The 26,698-nt window shown below is 38.1% G+C and overlaps 1 protein-coding gene across 1 annotated transcript; it reads right to left on the reverse strand.

Annotated features, from left to right (window-relative positions):
* Window positions 1-4,325: 4,325 nt before the first annotated feature.
* On the reverse strand, window positions 4,326-20,808 carry SSX2IP (synovial sarcoma, X breakpoint 2 interacting protein). Its single transcript, XM_009872304.1, has 14 exons — window positions 20,761-20,808; window positions 18,960-19,093; window positions 18,029-18,195; window positions 17,593-17,793; window positions 15,749-15,859; window positions 14,395-14,530; window positions 12,936-13,011; window positions 12,687-12,858; window positions 9,960-10,110; window positions 8,333-8,469; window positions 7,772-7,945; window positions 6,702-6,813; window positions 4,837-4,957; window positions 4,326-4,639 (listed from the first exon to the last, which is right to left on the reverse strand). The coding sequence occupies exons 2-14, from the start codon at window positions 19,000-19,002 to the stop codon at window positions 4,558-4,560; spliced, it is 1,683 nt and encodes a 560-aa protein (XP_009870606.1). The 5' UTR covers window positions 19,003-19,093; window positions 20,761-20,808; the 3' UTR covers window positions 4,326-4,557.
* Between the last annotated feature and the right edge of the window lie 5,890 nt (window positions 20,809-26,698).

Consider the following 26,698-nt stretch of genomic DNA (forward strand, 5'->3'; position numbering starts at 1 on the left):
TGAAATAAATATATTTATTTAAAGAAATCAGAGGATCAGTGTGTCCTTTCAGCTCCGGTCACACTGACCAGGAATATTTTTTAAATTAACAAGGATTTCATAAGCAATCTGTAAATATTTTATCTTCCAAGGTAAATTACAGCTAAATGTGAACAATTAAAAGCTGCAAGATTCTTAGCGGCAAAGCAGGGGGAAAGAGAGTGCAGGTCAGCTAGAACTTTTGCATTTCCTAAGGAGCAAAACACAAAATGCAGCCAGGTATTGAGCTGATGTAGGCTTGCAGCCAGCTCCATCACCGAACGACTCCGCCAGCCCAGAGACACATTCACACAGGGGCTCTGTTCTAGAAATGTCGGGGCCATGGAGGCAGGTGGACCTGGGCAAAACACACTTGTCCTTTTTGAGTATGGTAAGAGATTGATAGCCGCCAAAAGGGAGGAATGAGCTCTGATGTTACACAGTCTTCCAAAGTGAGCTGGGAAGCAAATGAACCAGAAAAGGCAAGAAAAATGCACAGTGGCCGCTGAAGTTGAAGGGTATTTCTGAGAGGGTAACTTCAGGCAATGCAATAAACCATCTAACTGTAATTAAACATCTAAAACAAACTAGTTATTCAGTCACTTTATTTCTGTAAAGCCACCTCGGGTCGTACAACCTCTATTTTGGGAACGGTGAAAATACTACATTTTGCAGGGGGGCCATTAGCAAGAAACGTCTCCTTTATCGTGATTATCAATCTATTATTACGGTCAAAGGAACGAGCATGTTTTGTGCCTCAGGTGAAAAGTTTTTCACTGTGGTGCTGGCAAGCTCTTCCATACAGAATCACAGAACATTCGGGGTTGGAAGGGACCTCAGAAGATCATCTCCTCCAGCCTCCCGGCCAGAGCAGGATCACCTACAGCAGGTCACACGGGAAGGTGCTCAGGCAGGTTTTGAATGTCTCCAGAGAAGCAGAATCCACAACCTCCCTGGGCAGCCTGTGCCAGGGCTCTGTCACCCTCACAGGGAAAAAGTTTTTTCTAATATTTTTGTGGAATACATACAACTGTAACTAATTTCTCATTACTGAACATTTCTTTAAAACAAACGTATCTGTTATGCATTCCAGTTAGTTTTAAGTCTTCTACAACTCAAAACTTGAAGAAAAAATGTGTACCCTGTCAGCGTGAAAACTACAACACAATTATAATATGGGATTTCTTTTTTTCTTTTTTTAATTACAGTGCAATTTTGCTGGCCTTAATAGTGTCTGAAAGCATTATATAAATCATCAGAAAACTTGAGTATTTCCTTTGGGATCAGTTTTTGGATCCAGCTATATCAACCTTTCTTGTCATCTATTTCTCTTGCTAATTAGATGGGGGGTGGAAGGGAAGAAAGTAAAAGCAAGATATATCTTACATGTCTTCACACAAAAAAGCTTTGTGGGAACTGCAAAATAAAAAAGCAGCACAAGTAGTAGCTAAGCTAATTCAACATGCACAGTGTTGCTATTACCCTGTAAATACTCCCATTTCCTTTCAAGAATAAGCTGTTTAGTGATACTATCTCAGGGATTTATTAGAGTCATCTTGATCCAGTTGAAGTGTACATAGAATAATCCCTGAGAAAAAGCTAGGATATGGTCTAGTTTTCTTTTTTTCTTTTTAAACGTGCATGAATTTTTTATCTGCTCAACCGAAATATAGCAAGTCTGCAGAAGCTGGCGAAAGCTGTTCTTCAAATTAGGAAGTAGGCTGCTTTGTAGGGAGAAGGTTGTCTCAAGTAAAGTTTTCATTTATTAATTTTTTGCTACATAGTCAATTTTGCAAAAGCTATATTGTACCATCCTCAAACACTGGGATGAAAGGGGAAAATAATAACAGTTGTAATCTAATCCTGTGAAGTTCTCATACCTAATCAGACTGCAAAAGCAGTCTCTCATCACGTAGGCTGAAAAAGCAACAACACATACTATCACTGAAGATTTTGTGAAATAAAACACCACAATTTAAGAGAACCACTCATCTTTTCAGTACCACACCGAAGGAGCCAACAATAACCATATGCTGATCAGCCACTGGTAGTCAACACTGCCTGTTCCCTCCTACGTCAGCCACTCGCTCCATTATCTCCCAAACATCCCTGTGTGTGGTGACACACCTGTGTGACATTCCTGCCAGCAGCCTCCCCCTTTGCTCTTCAACAGAAAGATCCTGAAGTTGTGTCCAGCACAGCGAAGTATCACATACTACAAACCATACCATCGGCGGTGCTCATGCCATTACTAGCAGTAGCCCCAGATGTGAAAGCTTCCCGATCACTGCATGTGGAGCAATCCAAAAACTTCAGCATGATTTCTGTCTTTACAGGGACAGAACTGAATCTCTATCCCCCCAGACTTCCAGACGAGGTCTAAGTGGTCAGCTCAGCACTCAACTGCATAAACACTTCCAGTACAGCTGCTTCTTCCACTGAAGCATTCAAAGGGATTTCCACTTCGATAAAAGATGGGTTTCAGAATGCTAAAGCAAAAAACCAGCACAAATGTTTTTAGTTGCTAATCATTCAACAGGCACAAACAAAAGATTAAATGGGTAAATTTCCTTCTTCAAAGACATTATTATCGCCCCAAAATCCCCAAGCTGTCTAGCAAAAAAGTCCAACTTAAGTGAACGCACTGAAGTGCTCCAGCCCAGCAGCCGCCAGCACACCTCAAATTCACTCAGGACAGCAGCAGCCCCTAGCGGCACCCTGCGACTGCCCAGCTTCGCGCCTACACACCTGGAGGAACCTACTTGCTTGAAAATAAGAATCCTACACGTAAAGTACTATTCTCCCACTTAATTGCCAATATGTTAAAATTTTCACTTGACATCTTTAAGTAATTCTTTTTTTGCATCTGTATATTTTTCTTCCCTAAAGTTCAGGCAAGAACTGTCCAACACCTTCTGGAGGAAGCGTAAGCCCGAGAGTGACTGGCCATGGCTAAATCCTTTTGGCAGATGACATGACTACGATCACCCATTTATTGAGAGGAAACTGGAGAAAATGATAAAAAATACGTTATTTGTATTGTCTTTCCAACCTGTCTACCTATACAGCAGAAAACTGACCAATAATACCGTTATATAGACTCCTGCTTCCTTAAAGGTACTACGTGAGAACTGTACTACAGGTATCCTCTGCAGTTCACATCAGCTCCTACTCCATCTTACAACATAATGCAGGGTACAGAACTGATCAGCAGAAACTGCTGTTTTCTGTCCTAGCTTCTTGGAGGACTCCAGTTTCTTCTCTTTCCTATGTTATTCTGCTGCTATTTTTCCAAGTAGTCCAATTTCGAAGATAACAGACAGAGCATCAATGTATTTTCAGTGAAGGATTCCAAGCTTCAGAGTTAATTTCCGTCTTACAACCTGAGAAATGCAGTTCTGGGTATCTTCCAAAAGGCCAATTACACGAGGATCCAAGCGATACACGTGCATTCAGATGCATGAAAATCCAACAAGAGAGTAGATGAATTTGCAACGGGCAAGGAAAAGTGCACGCTTTGAGTCAGGCAAAGGAGACTTTGAAAATCGTACCTCTACCTGGCTATTCTGATTACATTATAAAAAAAATAATTTCCCAAAGGCTACACCAAAAAGATTCTGGAGTTAACTAAACAGAAAAACAAAATACAAAACCAGCATCAAATTTCTCAACACAGTTTACAGCCCGACAAGCATGATAGTTTAAAGTTCAGTACACACAAACCACAGAACCAGGATTTCTTATAATTACACATTTATTGTTCACATTTGAAATAATTGGGTTCTTGACTGAACCACTGAAAGTCCCAATGCATTTGTAAACTGAGCATCACTATAAAACAAACTTAAAACACCATGTAAAATAATATCACGTACGCATGTGTTTCACTTCATGGTTTCTCAGCATTATCACTTTGTCTATTTACAAATATATAAAGATTTTGCACTTTAAGTCATCTGAAATATCAAAGAGGTATTTTCAAATCACACAATAAATATAGAACCTGTTTGTTAAAAATCTACACTATACTGTACATTCAAGTTGAGGCAAAATAAGTTTTAATGCCAGTTACACTTGAGACAAATGACTGTTTCCAATAACTGAACAATTTCTAAAAGTGCTCTCTCTGCCTGTGAGGAAAGGTAATGTTAGGATCCAGTATTTCATTACAGTCAAAAGTTTCAGACCATTGCTTCCTTCACAGAATCAGAGCTTCTGTACTAGAAAAATATCAAAGCTTTTATATATTTTTAAATTATCTTCTTTCAAGAGTCGCAAGAAGAGGCAGAAAATGGTCTAAAAAATAAAAGCCATGTGCACGCACATACATACACACACCACAATTCAGATCACCACATAACCTTCTAAAAGAATAATCAAACTCACAGCATTCCGCTTTGCTTTAGAACGATAAGTTTGCGAACAAATCTCTAACAAAAACCCCAGTGGGCATCCCTAGGAAGCCTAAGGCAGTTGTTCTATGTGCAAGTCTCTACATAGCAGAGTGTCAGCTCCAGGGTCTTCCCAAGACTTTGTGCGTCACTCCGTTTCCTCTTTGTCGCTTTCCGCCCCCCGCTTTGGCTTGCTCTCTCCCACTGGTGTTCTGGATGCAGCACTGGAACTGGGAAAAGAGAGACTGTTACAATGCAAGTAAATTATACTTTGGACAGAAACACAATACTGGGTTTATGATGTTCCCTACGTTTTGCTGTGTATCAACCATAAGCCTTAGACTAGGTTTTCTGTCAGGTATCACAACTTTGTGTCCTACAGAGTTGAGCACTATAAAAATAACCATGTACACATCATTTCAGATACCTGTTACGGGTAATAGACCGAGATGTCTGGCAAGGTTCTGCTGAGACAGGACCACCCAACACACAGTGAGCTCTTCTCTGCTGAGACGCAGATTTCACTGACCGATTGTCTTGGTCAGAACCTGAGAGATACACACATTATCAGTCAAACTACAGTGCAACCAAAAAACATTTGAAGGACTTTCTTCTTTATGTCTTCTGCTTTAAAAAAAAGACACCAAACATCTTACAGCATGTCTATAATAATAAATCTTACTGTTACAGATCTGTGATAGAATTTCATAGGTAAACTTCATTCAATAGCATTAACTGATCTTAAAATTAGGATTCCAAATCAGCAAGCAAAGCACTTACACAACCACCACTGCAAGTGGTCATACTGTAGTCAAGTTTCAAGTCACTCAGATGTAAAATTTCTCAGTTTACAATTGGTGAAGCTTTTTCAGTCTTTATGTAAAAAACTTCTCCAGCATGCATATACAGTAATGAACATCAACATGAGAAATTGCAAACTTGTCAAAGAATATAAAAAAATATTTAAAGCAGTAAGTTAGATGCCTTAGTGTTCATAGTGTGAATGGAAAGACACAACCAACCCTGGCAGGGTCAGATCAAACCTTGCTAACTCTTCTTCACATTTAGATTTCAAAGCTTTCAAATGATGGAGAAACCCAGAATGATTCTGCACTCTACAGCATTCATCATAGCACTACAGAATTGGAAAAGTATTGTGAAAAAGGAAAATTCAATGTTAAAACAATCCTAATGATAACCTGTGGAGTAATACCCAAAGGGAGTATGATTCTGGTACAGACATTTTTGGTTTTGCTACTATTATCCAGTACCTCAAGATTAAGGTATGTAAGATCGAAGAAAATATGGCATTAAATTATATCTGGTAACACTAGAATTTGAAAGAAGGCAATCACAGATCAAAAGCTTTAGCCTAAAATGAAGGTTAAAAAGATGTCAATTTGCTCAAAGATCACTCAGTCAAGTCATTCTTCATGAGCAACAGTCAATCTCAATTCTGCTTCTAAAAAGAAAAAGTTTTCAAACTGTGGAAGATAATTTAATTTCACACTTACAGAAGCACCACAGGAATTGCATAGAGGAGAAACAAAGAGAATCCAGAACACAGGAGGCAGGCTACTTTAAGAAGCACACAAACTCTCATTATCTTTACTTGCCAGGTGTTTCACATATTTATCTTTAAATATGGGCTGCCACAAGAAGAATCTACTTAACAAAGATTGTTGTTACTTTTTTCCTCTCAGCAGTGAGGACCAAAATATTGCATATGCATATTCAGGCATGAGGGCATGCAAAATAATCTTACCAACTTGAAAAAAATATTGCAGAAGAAAGTTGAAAGTATTTTCAATGAAAAAAATATTCCAAACTATATGTCATATAGCCATATTTTCTTTAACTTTTCTGAAGAAATCATTCCTTTATGAAGATTTGAATCTTAAAAATCAATTGTTTATCGCTCAAATTTATTTTCATTATCATTATAGTCTTGTCACTTTTTTCCAAAGGAATTTTTTTTTTTTTTTTTTTTTTACACATAGTGTATACATATTTAATATTATCACATCTCAATTAATACTGTGCTGTCAGGTACTTGACATTCGGCAGATCACTTTCAGAAATACACAATTATCATGGAGGAAGTTATCATAGTTCCCTTTTTAAAAGGGCATTTTAAACTACCAGTTATCCTGACAAGCAGAGTCATCCAGACACATGGTAAGACTTGAGAAGTTTTGGGGTTTTAATATATCTGTTCAGTATTTACAACTTCTAGTTGAAAGGGGGGGAAAGAAACACATTACAAGAACATAATTTGAACCAAATACTTGCTTCCTAAGAAGGCACTTGGAGTTGTCACATTTTCAGAGTGCTTGTAATCAGTAGACATACTTAAGAACTGCTGCTTCAGCCACGCTCCTCTATCTTCCTCAAATGCCTTTCTCTAGGAAGAAATAATAGTTTACGCTGACAATCACAGGCACAAGCTTAGAACAGTATCAATGTAAGAAAGCAGAAGTTGTAGGAAAGCAGAAGTGGCAACAGGTCCATGACTAGAAGTGTTGGGAGGTGCTCCCTTGACCCCCGCCCTTTTAGTAACCATCTGTGGATGTGTGCTTCACGAGATTAGGAAACTGCTTTTTAAACCAGCTAGTATCAACTGTCTTCAAAATCCTCTGCATTTTGCTGCCATAGGAGTAAACTACTTGACAGATAAAAATGTACCTTTTCTGGATATGTTTTAGATTTCATTTCAAGCAGCTTCTGTAAATTTCCTCTAGTCCTAATCTTGAGAGATTTGGTTAACAACAGTACTGCTTTTGTCAGACCAACTGGATCTACAGTTTTCTAAGTTTTTAATCACATTACATTCCAACTTTCTCCTCTGCATGAAAAAACAAGCAGTTCTGTAAGCAATAAAATTAAATCCTATTTATTTTTTCTCTTTAATGGCTTTTTTCTTCCTGTCCTATCTGTACCACATGGTTTCATGACCGTATCACTGACATCTCCTTTCCCTAATAACTTGGTAAGCCCCTTACGTTCTTGGTCCTAACTACTGGATTTCATGCACAAGCTTTGCTTTCCCAGGAAACTAGATTTAAACAGCATCTAATAAAGCATTTGGTGAGAGAGTGCACCGATTTTTGGAAGCTCAAACAAAAATGGGTCATTCCAGCTGCAGCAATTGTATTTTCCAATACACACAAAAACCAGAATTATCTCCTACAACAACCAAAGATATGCTTTATACAGTATGGGGACGATCTTTCTCTACAGATATTAGCAATCAGATATTGCTGGATGGCTGCACTTCAGTGTACATAACAGTAAAACTACTCAATCATAACTCATCTTCCATAGGAGTTCCCTATCCTAATGCCTTTTTACTTTTCCAATACCTCAAGTCCTAATCTAATAGCAGCTTCTGTAAAACTTCTTCGTTCCTTCTCAAAATTTTTTTTTTGCTCTCGAAATAGTCTCCATTCTTCCTGAAGACGCTCTCTTTCTTCCAACAAATAGCAGTCCTGTAGTAACAGAGTGGTGTCATCATCACATGGAGACATCAGCTGCTGCTGCAAATATAAAGCAACAAAAGACAAACAATTTGAGAGGGAGTGTTAAGAAGTAGAGTATTTCCACAGGTTCAGTTTTACCAGAAAAATGGTGGAACTTTGATACAAAAACAGTACGGTAAGTATCAAGTTGGTGGCTTGTGGGGGCATTCCTCACATCTGTTCATCCTCCAAAGTTATTCCTACCAGGATTATAAACTCATGAAAGTACTAACCAACCCACTAGCACACCTACACTCAGATCAACCATTAAGATATTTTATTTAAAAAGCATTATTAAAGTACAGATACAGGCTCAGAGGTGAGAGAAGTGGCACATTTTAAAAAAAAAAAAAAAAGCAGTTTATATTCACTTGAGAAAATGTAAGAAAAATTAAAGCTTGCTACCTGCAAGAGCTGCTGCTGAGTTTTGATCATTTCTTTACATTGCTGAATCTCTAACTCCAGCTTTTCAGTTTCCAGCTCATGGTCTTCTCTTGAAATAACATCTTTTTCATCCAAAGTTCCTGAATGCACACGTGACACTAAAAGGGGGAAAACAGCTACTTAAAACCAAACCAAAAATCCCTCACATTGGCAACCCACAGCAATAGCAAAAGGTTTTACTCTGTACTTGGTTCAACCTGAAAGACAGATACATGGTGTATTCAAAAGCACTTTTATTCAGACACATGAGAACCGGAATTGGTGCTACACACGTAACTATGCACAAAATCCAGTTCAGAAAAAATGGTAATGAAAACACAGCTATTTCACAGTCCCCAAGGTAACCAAGCGTCTGCACTGCAATAATCATGTCACAACACCCCCGCCTGTTTCAGTGGTTATTAAAAGAAAAATCAAGACAACTGAAGACTTATTTTCACTGACATGCTGTTGGCCTATTCCTCGGAACTCATTTTTGAAGGGCTTGTGTGTTCATAAAAATATGGCAGTAACTATATTTATCACAGATATAAAAAGAAAGCCTTTTCCTTCGAATCCTGTGAATGAGAAACGGAGCTAACAAACACTGTGTGCATATCTTCATCCCAGTAAGGGAATTAATTGAAAGAAATAAACCTTATTTAGCATAATTACAAAGATTTTTATTGAATTTCATGCATAGCTATCACAGTGATTGTAATAAGCCAGGTTTTGATGTCCTGATGTCAGGATTCAAACACGAATTGAATCCTAAAGGTCTGGATTAAGGTCTTCTCTAAATCCAAAAAATAAAAAAGTTGACTCCAAGAAAAGAGTAAATACTTTTAACATTTTCCCTGATGCTTACAACTATTTTTTTCAGCTAGTTAGATCAAATCAAGTATTACTCAGAACAAGTGTTCTTAAAATCCTTTCTATGGTATAAACGTACTCTCATAGACCATCTGCTCTTTTATTTGCAATTGCATATGTGACCTTCTCAGTCTTATTCTTGACTGCAAATGTCCCTGTGGTAGCAGCAGCATTTGCTTGCATGGGAAAATAATACTAGGAAAGAATTTTATATATTTTTAGCCATCTTTTAATGCTGTTTAACAGCTGGAAACGAGGAGAGTCCAGCACTATACCATCAGCCAGTTCACTTTAGAATGCCACAAGAAGCCTCAGAGGATGTGGAAAGCCCAGACTCTCAAGAAGGATTTACATATTTTTGCATCCAATTATTTCAAATCATGTCTGCATTACTTGAACATCTCAAAAATGTGGGGAAAGACAACAAATATCATTACAGGGGATGTACTTCCAAAAGAAAAATATAATTATTTCTTCAGACAGTCACTGTTTACTGTCTCAAACTATAATTGTGTCCCTTCTTACAATAACAGGCTTGGTATGCCAGTGCTTCCCTAACCACCTACAATTAAAACTCACACAGAAAAATATCAATCCCAAGTCATTTCAGAAAGTCTACCAGGTTACAACTCCTTCCATTTTAGCTTAGATAGTCAGTAAATTAAATCCTAAAATCATGATATCAAATGGAATTATCAGTAGCATTCTGTATGTGCCTATAATAGTCAAACATCACCTTGGTTATCCAGCTTTTCCACATGATTCTTCAACATTCTCCACTGTTTTCTAATACTGTTGGTAAGCTGCTCTCGCACAGTTTCACAAGACAGTTCCCACATATTCTCTTTATTTAACTCTCCTATATCTTCCTCCAGGTCTGAAAGCACCTGCAGAAGCAGAGAGAAGCTGCAAACCACTCCACAAGTCCAAACAGGTGTTTATTTCAATGTGTATATAGATTTAATTTACTGAAAAGAAGGAAAATCCTTATATACAAGAAAGATTTTTCCACCTAGGGAAATTTGACTGTCACAGAGACCAGGTCCCCCCCAGCATAATGCTGACAATACCAAAGTGACCTGGCAGTCCCCAGCAGCCCACTGCAGTGTATTAGCTAGCAAAACTCGCTCCCACACATCTTCAAGCTAGACAAGGTCAGACTGCTGAGTTCTGCTGGCAAACTTCAGCAGCAGCTGCCCACAAACTCACTAGGTAGCATGAACAGGATATGACAAAGATTTTCTTCTGTTGAGAATTAAGTAATTTGTTCCTGCCTTCTCCATGATAGAAAAACAAACCTAGAAGACACTAAAGGTAGAGTGGAACTAGCACCTCCCTCTCCCACTTCTATTTTACACTGCTGTTCAAACATCAAACCTGAATGCAAACAAATGAAAGCCTAAATGGTCAAGAGAAGACTGGCCCAGGACAATTTACTAGATTTAAACTGAAAAAGTTACAGCCATTAGAATAACTGACACGAATACTCCACTCTTCTCAAGCATCTAAACCATTCTATACAACCCCCTTTATCTACAAGTGATTAAAAAAACTGAATGGGAAGTACAACAAAGGCATCAACATAAATCATTTACATATGCAGAAAGTACTTTCTTTCAAACATGGATCACAGGAAATCTTAAGAAGCAAGACAGCTGTAAAAATTATTAAAAGAGCATGCTTTTGGTTTGAGGGGTGGTGGGTTTTTTTTATTTGGTTCATTGGTTTGAGTTTTATGTCACTGCATAAAGAAACATCTTTTTCCTTTATTTATATAAATATAAGCTAACACAAAGAAAATTCAGTCTGAAGCAGGCCTCTGGGGAGTACTCTGAGAATATGACAGCCTGACTGGTTTCATGGCTGTTATTTTGCAGAGGGGGGCCAAACAGTCAGTCACGTGCCATCACTAGCTGCCACTCTCCAAGGTGTGTGTCTTCTTCTAACCATCAGTATGAATTAGCATTGCTGAGTAGAATTGCAATGTTGGAGATTCTGCAAGGGATTCAATAAGAGTTCAGATTTCATACCAAAATGTTAAGAGAGCAACAAACAAGCATAAATGATCATATGCTTTAAAATAGAAATTTTTCAGGCATTCACAAAGGCAAACTAGTACTTCTAAACAAAAAAGCTAATCCACGTAAAATACACTACGGACTACTTCACCAAATACACATGGTAGTCATTCTCTGTGGTATAGGGGGCAAGTCATCCAGTGAAGTTAAAAAGAGTTTATTCACATCTCACAAAGAAGGGGCCATTCTGGCACTGGAAAAATGCAGCTGAGGCGGTTCAGAAATAAAGGAAGTAGTGTGGCAACTTGAGCAGGACGGGGGACTTGTGAACCGGCAAGCACTAGAGTCCACAGCAACAGAGCACTCTGGAAGGCTACAGCTAACGTTGTTATGTGCCAACGTGTGCTATTTACTGTAACAGGCAGTACTGCATCCTTGGTCCTGGGGAGTATCCATATTCTCGTAACATCCTATTACTAGCACACCATCGAGTGCGACTGACTTTGACCTCAATGATACTTGAACCAGTATTAGACAACTGAAGTCAAAATATGGCACAGTGAGTTTTGCTGACCTCCGGGTGAGGCTTCTAGCAATTCAGGAGCTGAGACCTAAGATAAGAGCAGGGCTTCCCTTCCACTGCAGAAGAAGGATATTGTGAACCTACTGTTTATGCATGTTTTCTGTATTTCAACTCTTTCTTACACCCAGGGATACTCTCTCTCTCTCACTCTTAAGAGAAAGCTCAGATAACTTTCTAGATTATTACTTAACTTGACTCTGATATCAAAACAGAACTGCAACTTCTAGCAAGGAATCAGCAAAAGGAATAAACAAACTCTATGATAAATAATGAAACAAACTCTATGATAAATAATGAATGCGCAGTGTGCTGTCCCGTAAAAATAAAGCATCCTGTGTAAACCAAGAAATACTTAAAACCTGGAAGAAAACAAAGAATAAAACCCACACTCGGAAAACAAATATTTTCCTTGAACATACCAGCAGCTCTGTAGAAGCAATTAACAGCTACTCTATACTATACAAAAGCACACCTTAATTACATTACCTCTACCCCCATGTATTCTATGGGAAGCCCAATTTCTTTGCACAAGCACCTTCAAAGCGAGCATCAACATCTTAGTACAGAATGTAGAAAGAAACCAAAATGCATCATTATACAGATGACATACAGATGGTACCTACTGCATTTAAAATTCATTCAGAGTATACTTTCAAGCTTTCCACTGACTGACTGGGAAGAACACACCAGGTATTGTTCACAGACAGTAAACATTTAAGCAGAGTTGTATTTCAAGAACAGCACAGACTGTGCAAACCACTGCAAGTTCCACAAGAAGATTACCTTTTTTCTTAATGATCAAATTACTCTGGCACGATATCAAACCACCGCACAGATTTAGTTCTAACTGAAATATACTTACTGGCCCATCTTCAGACCTTTCTTTAGGTTTCTGTTTCTGTGGTGGGAGAAGTAGAATAATCTCTTTCTTCATTTGCTGAAGAACTTTTTTCAGCTCAGCATTTTCCACTAAAAGCTGTTTTTGGCGTTGTTCATAATCACTTAACAGAACTTTGTACATTTCTTCTTCATTTCTGGAAGAAAAAATCTTACAGTAACAATGTAACAGCCATAATACATGCTTCAATTAATATTGTTCTAAGACAACTACCTGGCTTCTGTCTTATCAGTCCTCCATGCACCTCTCTTCCCATCAGCTCTACCAACATAATTTAGAACTTCCATAGCTACAAACAAAAAGGATATTTCAAAGCGTGAAACAACATGCAAATGTATTTTCAGATGACTTTGCATTTACATGTAGCTATTGTCAAGAGACAACATTACCCAAACAGCCCCCTCAATTTTCAGACCGACATGAAACCACACTGTCCTGCTTAACAAACTAAGATAATCAAGGAAAGAAAGTAATGTTTGTGTTTAAAAACTGACAAAGGGATGTGTTCATGTCCTGTCTCATTTTTACGCATTTCTTAATGACACTTTCATCTCTATTTCAATTTTTCGACCAATGGCGTGGTGTATCAACTCTAATCCCGCTTGTGCCAATAACGTCACTTTTACCTCCAGTTTAGAGTAAGCAACTTCCTGATGTTTCACAAGGTGTTCCTCAAAACAAAAACTTCTCTGTCCACATTTGAAGAAAAAACTCACAGAAAACACAGCAAAAACCCCAGAACAGCACACGACTACATGTTAGTGGTCCAAGTTCAATTCTAGCTAGCTATCAAGCAAACTGTAACAGATTTAAAATCCTGCTATTTTGACCTCAATGATACTTGAACCAGTATTGGACGGAGTCAAGAATATGTCACAGTAAGTTTTGCTGACCTCAGGGGGAGGCTTCTAGCAATTAAGGAGCTGAGACCTAAGATAAGAAGAGCAGGGCTTCCCTTCTGCTGCAGAAAAAGGATATAAATACTCTAAGGTCACATATTTGCACCTTTTGTTCATATATTTTCATCAATTACATAACACTGATACTATTTTCAGCAAGACACCACAAAAAAATCAGTCACACTAGACAGCACTGACAAAGATCTCCAATTTTTGGGCAGCACAACATAAAAGTACTCAAACGAGATTTCTCCTCTTCTCATGTAGCACTACATGTTATGTTGATCTTACATTACTTCCTCTCTAAAATTTCTCATTGCTTACTGTTAATGTAAGTAGACTGCAGTATCTCCAGGGTTAAAAAGCTCCTAGAGCGTTCCTTCCTGGCTGTAACTGGTGGCCATAACACAGCGCTTATGACACCACCCAAAGTCTTGTGATGGCAGCAGCAGCAAGAAAGTAGAGGAGACAACTCTAGCTCAGGAATTAATTCCAACTAATTCTTCCTAGTAAAAAAACCCTCATTTTGTAAAGATCTCCATCTTGGTTTGTGCTTGGTAAACAACCTTATGGAACACAACACAAGGATTTATTAGCCTTACACAGTCAGCTGACATGAAATATCACATATTTTATGTAAGACTGCAACATCTAAACAAAAGTCTTCAGGAAAAGGGCCATACTGACTTTAAAGGTACCCAGACTAAAATTTAAAGATTTCTAACATACAGATTATGCTATTTTACTGTAGTAAAATTCATGGGGTTACTTACCTATCTTTTTATCTTTTTTGTTCATGACTAATTGATGTAAGCGTTCCTTTAACTTGTTGTATTCCCTCTCTTTCCTCTTCATATCATGATTGTACTGCGTAGCTCTACTTGAAATTATGTTTTGCAACTTCTGTACCTAAAAGCAACGCCACGAGAACTGTATTTCTTCAACTAAGCCATAAGCACATCAATTTCCTCAGAAACCGAAACAAACCCATGAAGCAAAACAAAGTTTCTATTAAACTGTGTTTCTAGCAAAATGAATCAGAAGTTTCCCAGCCCATGGATTCCGACCTCAGACGTATCTTGGGGAATGTGATTTCTTTTCTGCAGAAACCAACGCCATAAGAAACATACTATAATACCACAGATTCTCTGAATTACAACTGAACTCATGTTCTGGCAGTTCATGTAACTTTAGCACCTTTACTTTTTTTGGTTTCAGTAATTCATGTTCAGGATCTAGCCTAACTCTAAAGTGTGCTTGTTAGGTTTACACTAAAAAAAAAAAAAAAAATATTTATCTTTTTGAGCAGCAGGATGTTGGAAAACAGACTATTCCAGTTAGTCTAAAGGAATATTAAAAATATCATAGCACATTCTTGACATGTACTATCAATACCTGGTATGGCTTTTATTGAATGAACATCAGCACATTCAATATTTTAGGCTGGAACTTTAGGATGTTCACTATGTACAGATAGTACTGTAATTGCTAACTATGAATACGTTTAGGAACATAGAGAAGACTCACAGAAATTTAGGAGCCATGTAAAGTACAGTGTGGTAGAAGGAGCACATTGGAGAAATCTCAAATTAAGTATATTGGATTTTAAAGTGTTTTCTGATCTTTGTTCTTCCAAGACTCCTAAGTTTAATGAGACTGTGCTTTCGGGCTGTGTTTCCCCCTCCCTCCCTTTTTTTTGGTCTTTGGATCTTCTCTACAAAATAACAAAAAACATCCAAGCAAACAAACCAAAAACTCCCAAAAAACCCAAAGAAAAGCTCCCATACACATAGGTTTGAGGAACTGACTCAATCCTGTTGTCCCCTCCTACTTTCTGACATCTTTAAACATTCTAAGATAAAGCTATGCTCAAAGTACATACAAGTACAGAAAGCTTCAGAAACCTGCACGTGTGCTTCGCTGTACTCTCTACCACTGTTACAACTTGGACCTATCGCTTGCAGAACTAGCTGATCCATATGTAACATGCCAGTTTCACTTCAGTGAAAGACAACATTTACCCACAAAAAAACATTCCAAGTGAACTACTAAGACTCCTTGCAAAAAAAAATAAAAAAATCTTATTATTGGTTGTAATGACTTGTGTTAATGTAGAAGACAACTCACTTCATCCTTTTCATTTTTAAGTAACTGGTGCAGATTCCTGTTCTTGCTTTGTAGTTGTCTGTCTCTTTCCTGAAGTCCAACTATTTCCCTTTTTGATAATTCCAACTGTTCCTAGAAAAAACATTGACGGTTCAGTATCAGTAAAAATTATTAGCAAATGATTAAAAACACAAAACCAAAACAAACAACAACAAAACCCAAACCCAATCCAAACCGTCAAACCACCTCACTTGAAGTTACCCTAGATATTTGATCTCTGACGTTTCAGGGTTGATTCTGAAGGGTAAGTTAGTTCTATTTTCCAGAGCAAGAAGCACGATTCTCCATACAAGAAACACTCCTGCTCACATGAAACAAAAGTTTAGCTTGGTATTTAACAGCTATTATTTTACACAGTTACTACTTTTTCATTAAGCCAGAATTCTGTAAGCGTAACTATACTCTGATAGTGAGGCAGATACTGAGCAACTTGCACGGACTTGGGACTGCAGTGTTACTGGAACGCTTCCGTTAAAGCGAACAATTAACGCAGACATGCAGGCTGTGACCACATAGAGAGTAAGGCCAGCCAGATAATCTCATCAGAACAGATGGAAAACTATTGGTTTTGAAATCTTTCTCCAAAAGTGAGGTTCAAACCTGAAATTGTCAGCTTAAGTGACAGAACCAAACACTATATACAAGATCTTTTTAGTGTAGTGAGTTACAAATGTGTAGAAAAATATAAGCAACAAGAACTTTTAAGCCAACCACATCAGAATACAGGAGTGGAATTCAAGACTGATGCATGGTAATTTAAAGAAATGGCACGAGAAACGTTATAATCTTACAATAAATTAAATGCCCTGGGATTGAAGTAGTTCTAACAAGTTCTCCCCACCTCACTTTATAGCTATTTATCCAGAGAAAGTAACTGCAGTGTTCTGAAGCCTAACATAGACAGTGTTTGCATAAAAACAAGTGCAGTTACACAATTTTAAATGTCGTATCAAAATGCTTCTATAGAGATGACCAACCTCAGCAGCAGGGCTACTAGGATTTTGAGAATCTACAGCAGTATTTCTCAAGGAGATAGCGCTGGCACACTCTAGAGAAATGTAAGACTAAACTGACCTAAATCCTGCACTTAAATCTTTTTTATTATTATTATTTTCTTGACAGAATCAAGGGAAAGACAACACTGTTCTAATATGACCACACATACAAATAACCATAAATTAGCATAGGCTATTACTTCCAGTGTATCTGCCAGTCCACACTGACTGGCCTTAGGCATGTATTTATTCTGCAGTAAAATAAAGCTTAGCGATTTCAGTTTTGGCAACAGCTTCTGAGCGATTCTTAGAGAGACTTTGTACTTGGCTACCCAAGGAATCCAACAACAACAAAAAACAACATGGAAAAAGCTACAGATATGGAGAAAGACCAATACCAATACTGCAACACATACTAGAAATTGTAGCTGCAACTCCTACTGCTTACAATTATATAGGGAATTCATCTTCTTGAGCTGGGCATATTCTTCTAAGTAATACTGAATGACATGAAGTGTTTAACATTTGTACCCACAGCATGTATGAACACTTCCAATCCAAACAGTCTTCCCACTTCCTTGACTGAAGAGGCCATATATTCTCAATAAGTTTTCAGTTTGCTCATGAATTCATATTCTGTAAACTTTGAGAAATCTTCAATTGGAAAAAAAGTTCAAAAAAATCCCCCAAATGCACATAAAAAAAAATATTTGCAGATTAGTACTTGGAAGAAAACACAAAAGGCATTCAACATACAGTATCTGTTAAACAAATATTGTATAATATTGGTGGGTCTATCTTGTTTTCTACCTTTAATTTAGCATAGGAGTTCTGCAAGTGGTCCATATCACTACCCAGTTTCAGATGCTGCATTTCAACTTCTTCCTGAGCTCGAAGGTTCTTGTGCTGCAGTACAAGCAACTCATTCATGCTATTTATAATAGATATTAAATTTAATTCTTTTCCTTTGGACTCCACATAAATAGAGGGAAAACCCAGTGTTGTCAATTCCTGGTAAAAGACAAGGAGGGGAGATCAAAAAAATGGATCAACCTCTCACAATTCTCCAAAAGAGAGAAACAGTATTGGATGAAATCCTGTATGAAGGGGTGAGGGGAAGGGAAAACTTATTCCACTTTGGCTTCTGAGCACTGTGGAAGAAGCCTTCTTAATCCAGTGAATCTTTACTACTACACTGATTTAACGTCACCTTCACACGACCTTCAATAAACAAGATCCGGCTTACCCTGTTGAGATAGGATATACTCTGTTCAATATTCTCTTCTGTGCAGAAGGCACTGAAAAAGCTGTGCAGGTTTTTGGATGAAGGCAGTGACAAGCGTAGCACTTGTGAGTTCATACTTGGGAGAGAGATCTTTTTTTCTGAGGTATATTGAAAAATGGGTTTGCTATCTGAAAGTTAAAAACATTAAAAAACAAGTCAGGGCTAACAGCGTAGGGCACATCACAAAAAAAATAAAAATCAGATCTCCAATTGTTCAAATTACTATGTACAGCAATTTACAAATTTATAGCTTAGAACTGCATTTAGAATGACACACATTAAATAACTCACACAAAAAAAACCCAAACGAGATAAACTTCCACTGCAGATTTAAAGATTCAATAACATTTTCAGGTATCGTATGTTTCAAATTTTACTTCTCTGCAAGAAAAAAAAACCTGTCAAATGTTTCTTCCTTAGTTGGCTTGCTACAACACAATTTTTCTTTTTTTTTTTCCACAGCTACAAAAGCTGTGCGTTTAGTGAAAAATCTTTTAGAATGTATGATATTTTTATTTACATTAAGTATACGTGGTAATTCACTCTTCTACTAGGGTAGAAGCAGGCAAGAAATACCTATTCATGTAATACTGTAATCAATTTATGAGGCAACAGAATTTAGAAAAAGAAACCTCTGAAAATGCATGTGATTAAAAAAGAGAATGCGAATGAGAAGTTTTAGAACCTTTATACTATGTGAAAGGATTGTATTTTACACTAGCATTTCTGTAAGGACACAATCCAAACCAAAGCACCGTATGTACTACACAATATTTAACATTTTGCTTAACTGGTAAAGTATGTCATGTGTGAAACTCCAATCTCTCTCTCTAGTAGCTATGGTATCACTGGTAAAGTTAAATTCACTAAATTCAAAATATTACCAGTTTACCTGATGACAGCACTGGCACAGTAATAGTCTTCCAATCTCCCATAGCAACAAAGACAGGCAGAGTACCTGAGCAACTGGTTCAGCGGGGAAATATTTAGTACAATTACTGACAATGTGTGTTACGTAGGCATCTCCTAAAATAGCAAGATCGTTTTAGATTAACAATAGCAGCTAATACAGCTAAAAGATTAAAGCAGGCATAGGAGAGCGACTACTGAACTTGAGGCGCATGAAATTTTTCTATTTCTTTACACTACATTTGGAACACAGTAAGCACAACCAATACTATGCTGTAAAGATGATGTATCTATCTATATTTAGTAAGTCTTAAACTTAAGTCCTGTAAACCAGTACCTAAAGCTAAAATGCCACGCACACATGAAAAATAATAAAGACACACTGTAGATAACTCAGTTGTTACTGCTGATATATAGCAGAAAAAATCATAGCAATGCAAATATTGAATATTTTCCTGCCATATAACCAGGAAGCAATTAAGATAAACACATGTGAAGTTTTAACATAAATCTGTCTGAGTGGGATTATTACTTAAAGAGAAGGATAATCAAGACTCTAGAGAAGACATAGTTGCAGAAAGAAGGCAAAGGAGCTTTGAAGAATTATTTAAACCATTTAAATTTAATTTATACATTTTCCTAGGCAATGGCTTGCTTCTTTGTAGAATTACTAAAATTGTTTAAAAAATAAAACAGGACAAACCTTACCCCATTGGCACAGCCACTCAGTCCAGCACTGGTCCTCTGGAAACCAAAGGATAATCACACAGTCACAAGAAAGAACCAACCAGTTGTCTCCTTTACCTCACCTCCACTGCCCAGTAAGAAGGCACATAATAGCATTAGAGTGACCACACTGCTGGAAACTCAAAATCCAGCTTAGGCGCTTAAGATTTGGACAGCACAACCCATCAGCTGTTATGTGGACAACGCATTTCAGGAAAACAAAATTTTCCACTTGACAGAGAAGAAGGCCCCCATTCAGTTAAGGCTTCAGAACAATATCTGAAGTCAGTTTTAGATGGTGTCTGTAGAGTTTTAGAGAACAGGGATGTTTTCTCCTCACCCCCTACAATGTTCCAATACACACACCCTGAATAAGAAACTTCTACATTTCTGACAATGAAAGCTTGGATTTTTATCCCCGTGGAAGCAGCTAACATTTGGGAGAAAAAAGAAGGGGGGCAGAAATAAGTATGCCTTGTTATCTATAAGGTCTCTTGAGAACACAGACATAGCACGAATCCTTAACATTTCAAAGCACAGAAACACAGTGCTCAAAGTAACATCAAGTTTCAAGAGATCATACAGCCATGTTACAGGATACTCAACACCCGAAAATAAAGTATTCCTCTGGACGAATATTTCTCCACATTCATAAATTTACTTGGAAAAAAGGCAAACAGTTATTCCTTAGATGAGTCCAAAGCTTGCAGGAACTACTAAACTACATATTAGAAAGTACATGTAAGGCAGAAAGAAAAAAAAAACACAAAACCCACCACAGTCAAAGTAACAATCTAGTGGCTGTTCTTGTTTATGAAACAGGTTTTTCTGCTTTCTCTCTGCCCATATTCATTTTGGCACATTTTTCAATTTTTTTCCCCTGTAAAACCAAGATGTCCAGAAACAGAGTAAAGGTTCGGATTCTAAAGACAAGAACTGACTTCAAAGCAGAAATCTCTAAGGCAAACTTTCCTCTTTGTTTCACCCATCCAAAACAACTGTGATTTAAAAAAAAAAATACAAAGTCAAACTAAGGATTAAGAGAACACACTTCTTACATATTAGTTTTGTTTCTGTTGGATCCATCAAATAGAGAAAAAGCCTGCAAATGTAGGGGGAAAAAGAAGGCAAGTTAAGCCATATTCTCATTACTGGCATCACAATCCTGCATTCTAATAAGGTATTTCAAAAGAGTGTTAAGAAACTTAAGACACACAAATTGCCTTAAGGATTGCTGGAAAGTCTACAAGAATACTACTCACATTTCAGATATGTTGTTACTCTCAAACAAACTGGCTTTTATTCTTTAGGAGGCTGCATACCCATTATGAGATCTTATCACCCAAATTCCCTCAATGTGCAGTATTATCAACCCACAGGTCTTTCAACACTGACAATACTACTCTGACACAGCATCTATCACCGCAAACCGTATTTGACTTGAAGCAGAAGCAGGACTAGTCCAGCTGTGGGAATGCAAGGATTCTCTAAATTTGAGCCCTGCAAGCTGCATGCAGATCCATTCAGCACAGACAGTTTATCAAGACTGCTCTAGTGACACAGTACATCAACAAGAGGGCACACAGGAAATTAACAGAGAAACTCCAGCTCAGAAGGATGTCTAGAGAAGACAGAAGCAAGAACGTGTATGTAACAGAGACCAAATTCTGCAGCTATATTCTTCTCACAGTAATCATCCTTGAGGGCTCTAGAGGCTTTTGTTTTAAAGAGACCATCTCCAGCACACTGCACACTGTTTAATGAATTGGATTAAGTGCCACCCTCAGCAATTTCAAGATTTGGAAAGCACCAAACTCAAAATCTTCTTCAACTGCTAAAGCACTACCCCAAAATTTCTCAAACAGTTAGGTGTCACCAAACAACTGCGGTAGCTTTGCTGCAGCAATTGTTTCTGAGAGTGGTCAGTTTTGCACTTGCATCTCCTTCATACACTGTACTCAGAATAAAAAACTCCGATGTGCAGAATGAGACAATCCCCAGTCAGCTGCAAGGGACTGCTACAAGCCCTTAGTCCCGTGCTAAGGCCATCTCCTCAGTTCCACGGGGCTGCTACAGCCGGCTCAGGACTCCAGCCATGACTTCTAAAGCCATGGAGTGATCAAGATCCATCAGATACATTTCCTTCCTAGTCTAGGCAGTTCCTCTGGAGCCACACAGCTCAGACCAGCCTCACTGGAAAACGCAACAGCTACAGGTGAGCACTCCTGATGAGGACAGTGCGGATGCAATTGGTTTAGACACACTAAATTCAGAAGGGACTCTGCACCTTCAGTACAGCACCCTCTTCAACCTCCATGACATAGCATGGAATGTATTCAGGAAGAAGAGCAAAATATGTAACTCTGAAGTAGTATTTTGTGTCATTCAGAAGAATAATAAAATACCTAAGATTGAAAAGTACTTTAAGGACCTCCCTTGGCTATCCTAGTTAGCACAGAACGGCTTTAACCAACAAAAGTAGTGAGAAGGCTGGGGGGGGTGAGAGTTGTATGTTCATTTGGCTTGGGTTTTTTTTACCCCCTCCTCAAATTCTAGTTGGGAAAACATGCAGTAGGAAGCATGCTAATATCAAACAAATCTGACTTGACTGCAAGCAGGAAAGAATCCTTGAACAGCCAAAACTGCTGTAACTACTTCACGACTTTCCTCCTGTGCCCATTCTCTGTACAAGGGATTTGTGGCAGTTACTTTACTAATAGGTTCGATGACTCAAAAACCTGTAATGACCCAGTGCTTGACAGATGTAATCCTGCCACCTGGCAGTGTTGCTTCCTGTTCCAAGCAAGAAATTCCTGGAGTGGACAGGACCTAGGCGGATGGTCAAAAAGTGAGCCTCTAGGACCCAATTTCAAATGTATGAACATAATAGCAAAGCCATCCCACTGCAAACAGAAACCTAAAAATCAACCAAACAAAAAAGCTCCAAAACACACACACCTCGCCTCCCTGAAATACACTAAAACTGCAGAGTAGGAAGCAGTAATCAAACCAAGACACTCATGTGCTTGTCAGAACAAGTGAAGTACAAAAACCCTTAAGAACTTAAAAAAAAACTTAAAAAAATAAAAAGGAAGTGCCATGGTAATAAAATAACCAGAATTTAAATCTTAGAAAGCTGGGGAGTTTTTTGACAAAAATCTACAGGGACAGTACCGCAAGCTCCCACACGATTCACTAACAAATACATCTTTCTTTTCAAGAACAAGTACGGATCAAACTTCAGAAACGGTACCTTTCACAAACCCAGTGAGCTGAAAGGAGCTGTTCAAAAAAACCTCTGGGTTGTGTTTGGGTAACGGGAGGGACTGATAATGAATGGGCCAGGCTTCAAGACAGAAAACTGATAAGTAAACTTGAGCTCAGACCATATCATAACTTGAAGATCACAGGCAGTAAGAAGTAGGATTATAAACTTGACACAACACAATACACTTAGAATTTCTTAATATTATGCCTAAACTTGAATAGGAGCAGTTGTAACTGAGTTTGTAAAACTCATTCTGCCAATCAGAAGAGAATGACTTGTCACAGCACGGTGATCATGTTACACCATCTGGCCATCTCTGACCTACGCAGGGTGTGACACAAACGGGAAATGCAGGATCTGGTAACCCAGCAACTTTTACTCCCCCCCAAAGCAGAGAGGACAGGGAAAAGTAATTTTTGGACAGGTGGTTTCTACCCACCGCCAACATCACAACGTCTTCGAAAAAAGTTGAAAAAGCTAATACCAACCAGAACCTGACAAGCAAACTTGACTTCTCTGTATATTTCAAATACTACACTTGTGACACGTGTAAGGTTCAACTTGTAAAATCTGGGAGGGGGAGGTGGTGTACTTAGCATTTCAAGGGCAGTACGATTCCTTCTACTAAAACTACCTCCCAAAAGGAGCTGTGAACCTGCTTAAAGCTTTCACATTTTTCTAGTAATCCACAGACGCCACACAGATGGCCTTTATCCGGACAGACACAGAGACACACCAGTCTCTGTAAATCCAGGGTACCCTCCAGTATGACATTGCAGGTTTACAAATACACCCCTGGTAACGTCATAAGACATCTACTTGCTATAATTTGTGTACTCACCCTGAAAGTGCACCTGCTTCCTCTCCCTGGACTTTCCACACTTATTCTACAAAACTGTTTTAATAACACATTTTACAACTAGCACAAAAATATGTGTACCATGTCCAGTGATAACTGTATAGCTGGAAAAAAAAAAATCCTTCCTCAAAATCTATCACAGTTTTAGTGATCTTTATTTAGTAGTGTAACTGTAACGATGGGTCTTGCAAACAAAGCACACCCCAGATCCTTCCTCCCACACTTAGGAGACTGGCAATTCAATTGTTATTCTATGAACTGCAACACGGGGATGGGAGAAAATCCCTCCAATTATCCACATTCTGTGGGAACTTTAAGTTATGTCAAATTTTCAGCTAAATTGCTCAGTACTGTCTAAAGTAACATGAAAACCCATCCAGCCTGTGGATACCAAATCTCCACTTAATTCCAAGCATATCATACCTGGAAAATCCTAACTATATTTCTCTGTTCCATTTTAATTTTTTTAAAAAATATAACAAAAAAAATAGAGTCTTAAAAAAAAAAGTTTATTTGATCTTCTCAGCACATATAACCATACAAGAACATAACCTGGCATTTGATAAAATTCAATCTATGAAGAGTGTTCTGTCATGGCCTTTGCTTCACTCAGGTTACAAGGAATATAATCTGATCTACTACCTCGAGATTCCACTCTGCCTTTTACACACATGACTAAAATTCTGTTAATGCAATCACTGAAGGAAAAAAAAAATATATATAAAAAAAAAAATCGCATGGAAGTGTTCATCTGGCTCCTAAATTCCCACCTCATTTTGAATTAACACTATAGATCCTCACAGTATGTTTTCCTACTACTAAACAACAGCACTATTTTTATTAATCTTTGAAACTGGATTCCTCTGTTTGTATTCACAAACCACTCGCCACATGTAGCTGGAGCAGAATATTCTGCTACCAAACCTCCCCACATCACAGATACCCAAGAGGAAAACCTCAAGAATCGTCTTCTGCAGTTCTCCCTTCTTTTCCCGAGATCACCTTTAGCCAAACTTTAAGCTTGGCTGTCTCTGCAAGAAGAAAAAAAAAAAAAAAACACACCAAAAAAACCCAAGCCAAATCAAACAAACAAATTAAAAAAAAAACCAACAAAACATACCCAACCACCCCAAACCAAGCTACAGCCTCACTAGTTCTTAAAGTTGGTAATATTTACTGGGCAGAGCCAGAACTAGTATGCCAGATATCAGAAATTATGAAACTCACCATTTTCAGCAGCATACAACCTGCAAGTTAAATCAGGCACGGAATGGAAGATGGTAACTTGTTGACTAATTTCTCTAAAGATTGCTAGAGAATTCAAGGAATGGTTATCATGCAAATCCTAGGTTTTTACCGAAAACAGAAGCGTTACCAAACAGACTTGGTAACTGCGAACAAGTAGGACTGGTGAAATGTCAGCCTATCTTCTATGGAAGGAAGGAGCGTTAACAAGTCTGCTACATTGCTCTTTAAGGAGGAATGAGCCAACATACCTGGGCAAGACAGCATAACTGGATTTCCAAAAAGCTTTTCACACTGTTTCCTACCAAAAGCTCTTAAACTAAGATATCAGGGGATTTATTAATGATCAGTTATAGATGGAGAAGGGCAAAGTGTAGGAATAAGTTAAAGAAGGGCGAGAAGAGGGTATGAAAGCATATCATATGAAAGTTTTGAAGAAACAAAAATTAAGAGTCCCAAAGGGGTCTGTACAGGCATCTCTTGACCAGTAAATTGAAAAAGGTGATGAGCACATAAGCGAGAAAGCTCATGGCCTGTACAGAGTGATTCAGAAAAATAAACACTCAGACTGAATGACAACTGCAGAAGGTTGTCCTCATACTAAGCAAATGGATGATAAAAATCAGCAGCTAGAATTCCATGTTCATAAATGCAAACTAACACAATGGAAAAGACAACTCTGCTACGTACTTAAACCAACAACCTCACTAGGTATTATCACACAGGAAGAGATCCTCTGGAAATAACAGCTCGCAGGCGGTTAATGAACACTGGGGCAGGGGACACAAAAGGGATCGTCATAATGTGTCTGTGTGAACACTAAGCATCACCAGCTTAAATATCACGCACAGGTACAACCTGCCCTCTAGACAAGACAGAGCTGACCTGAAAATGCTGCAAGAAGGTGAACCAACACTTTCATAAAAGAAACTAAAAAGCTATGATTTTTGAGCTAGAAGAGGAAACACAAAGAAATAGGACAAACATACAGAAAATAATTCATTAGTTCTTTTAACACAACAATTATGCAGAATTAAATTTCAGTGCAAAAGCTTGAAAATAATTCTAGGTAAAAACACAGTTACATTGTGGATTTCCACACCACCATGAGGTGCTATGAGTGTTAAATATATAAATTGGCTTCAATGCACTGAAAAAGAAAAAATCCATCATCATCATTTAAATTTAAAAAGAGAGAGATACAACCTCTGCTCAGAAATCTGCTCCCCACTGCTGTGTACTGGGAGGTTACACAGATAAAAGTATCCTCGTATAACCAACCTCCACTTCACAATCTCCACCTCAGCACCTGCTGCCGGCCATCTCACGGCAAGTTACTGACCCCCACAGCCGGTATCACCTTCTCCTGTGCTCTCCCCAGCCCAGACAATAACCGCGATTAGCAGCACAGCTTTCCTCCCAGGAACAAAATAAACAGAAATATCTTCCACCCACAATACCTATCATCTGAAGTCTCTGTCAACAGTATCAAATAATTTCTCTAGCTCTCCTTTCCAAGACTGCTATTAAAAGTTAACCTACCACATTCCCATTTTGCTTGGCATGCCTATTCCAAGTCAATGTCCTGAAATTCCTACCATACCTCCGCAGCATATGGAGCCCC

This window comes from Apaloderma vittatum, unplaced genomic scaffold, assembly GCF_000703405.1.
Source record: "Apaloderma vittatum isolate BGI_N311 unplaced genomic scaffold, ASM70340v1 scaffold32056, whole genome shotgun sequence".
In the NCBI taxonomy this organism is placed as follows: Eukaryota; Metazoa; Chordata; class Aves; order Trogoniformes; family Trogonidae; genus Apaloderma; species Apaloderma vittatum.

What these genes read in the sequence shown, in the direction of transcription:
- SSX2IP (XM_009872304.1), bottom strand. Translation starts at nt 19,002, where the DNA reads ATGGGAGATTGGAAGACTATTACTGTGCCAGTGCTGTCATCAG. An exon ending in GTATATCCTATCTCAACAGG is followed by an intron (nt 17,794 to 18,028) that starts GTAAGCCGGATC and finishes GTCTTTTACCAG; the next exon opens with GAATTGACAACACTGGGTTT. An exon ending in TTAAAAATGAAAAGGATGAA is followed by an intron (nt 14,531 to 15,748) that starts GTGAGTTGTCTT and finishes CGTTGCTTTTAG; the next exon opens with GTACAGAAGTTGCAAAACAT.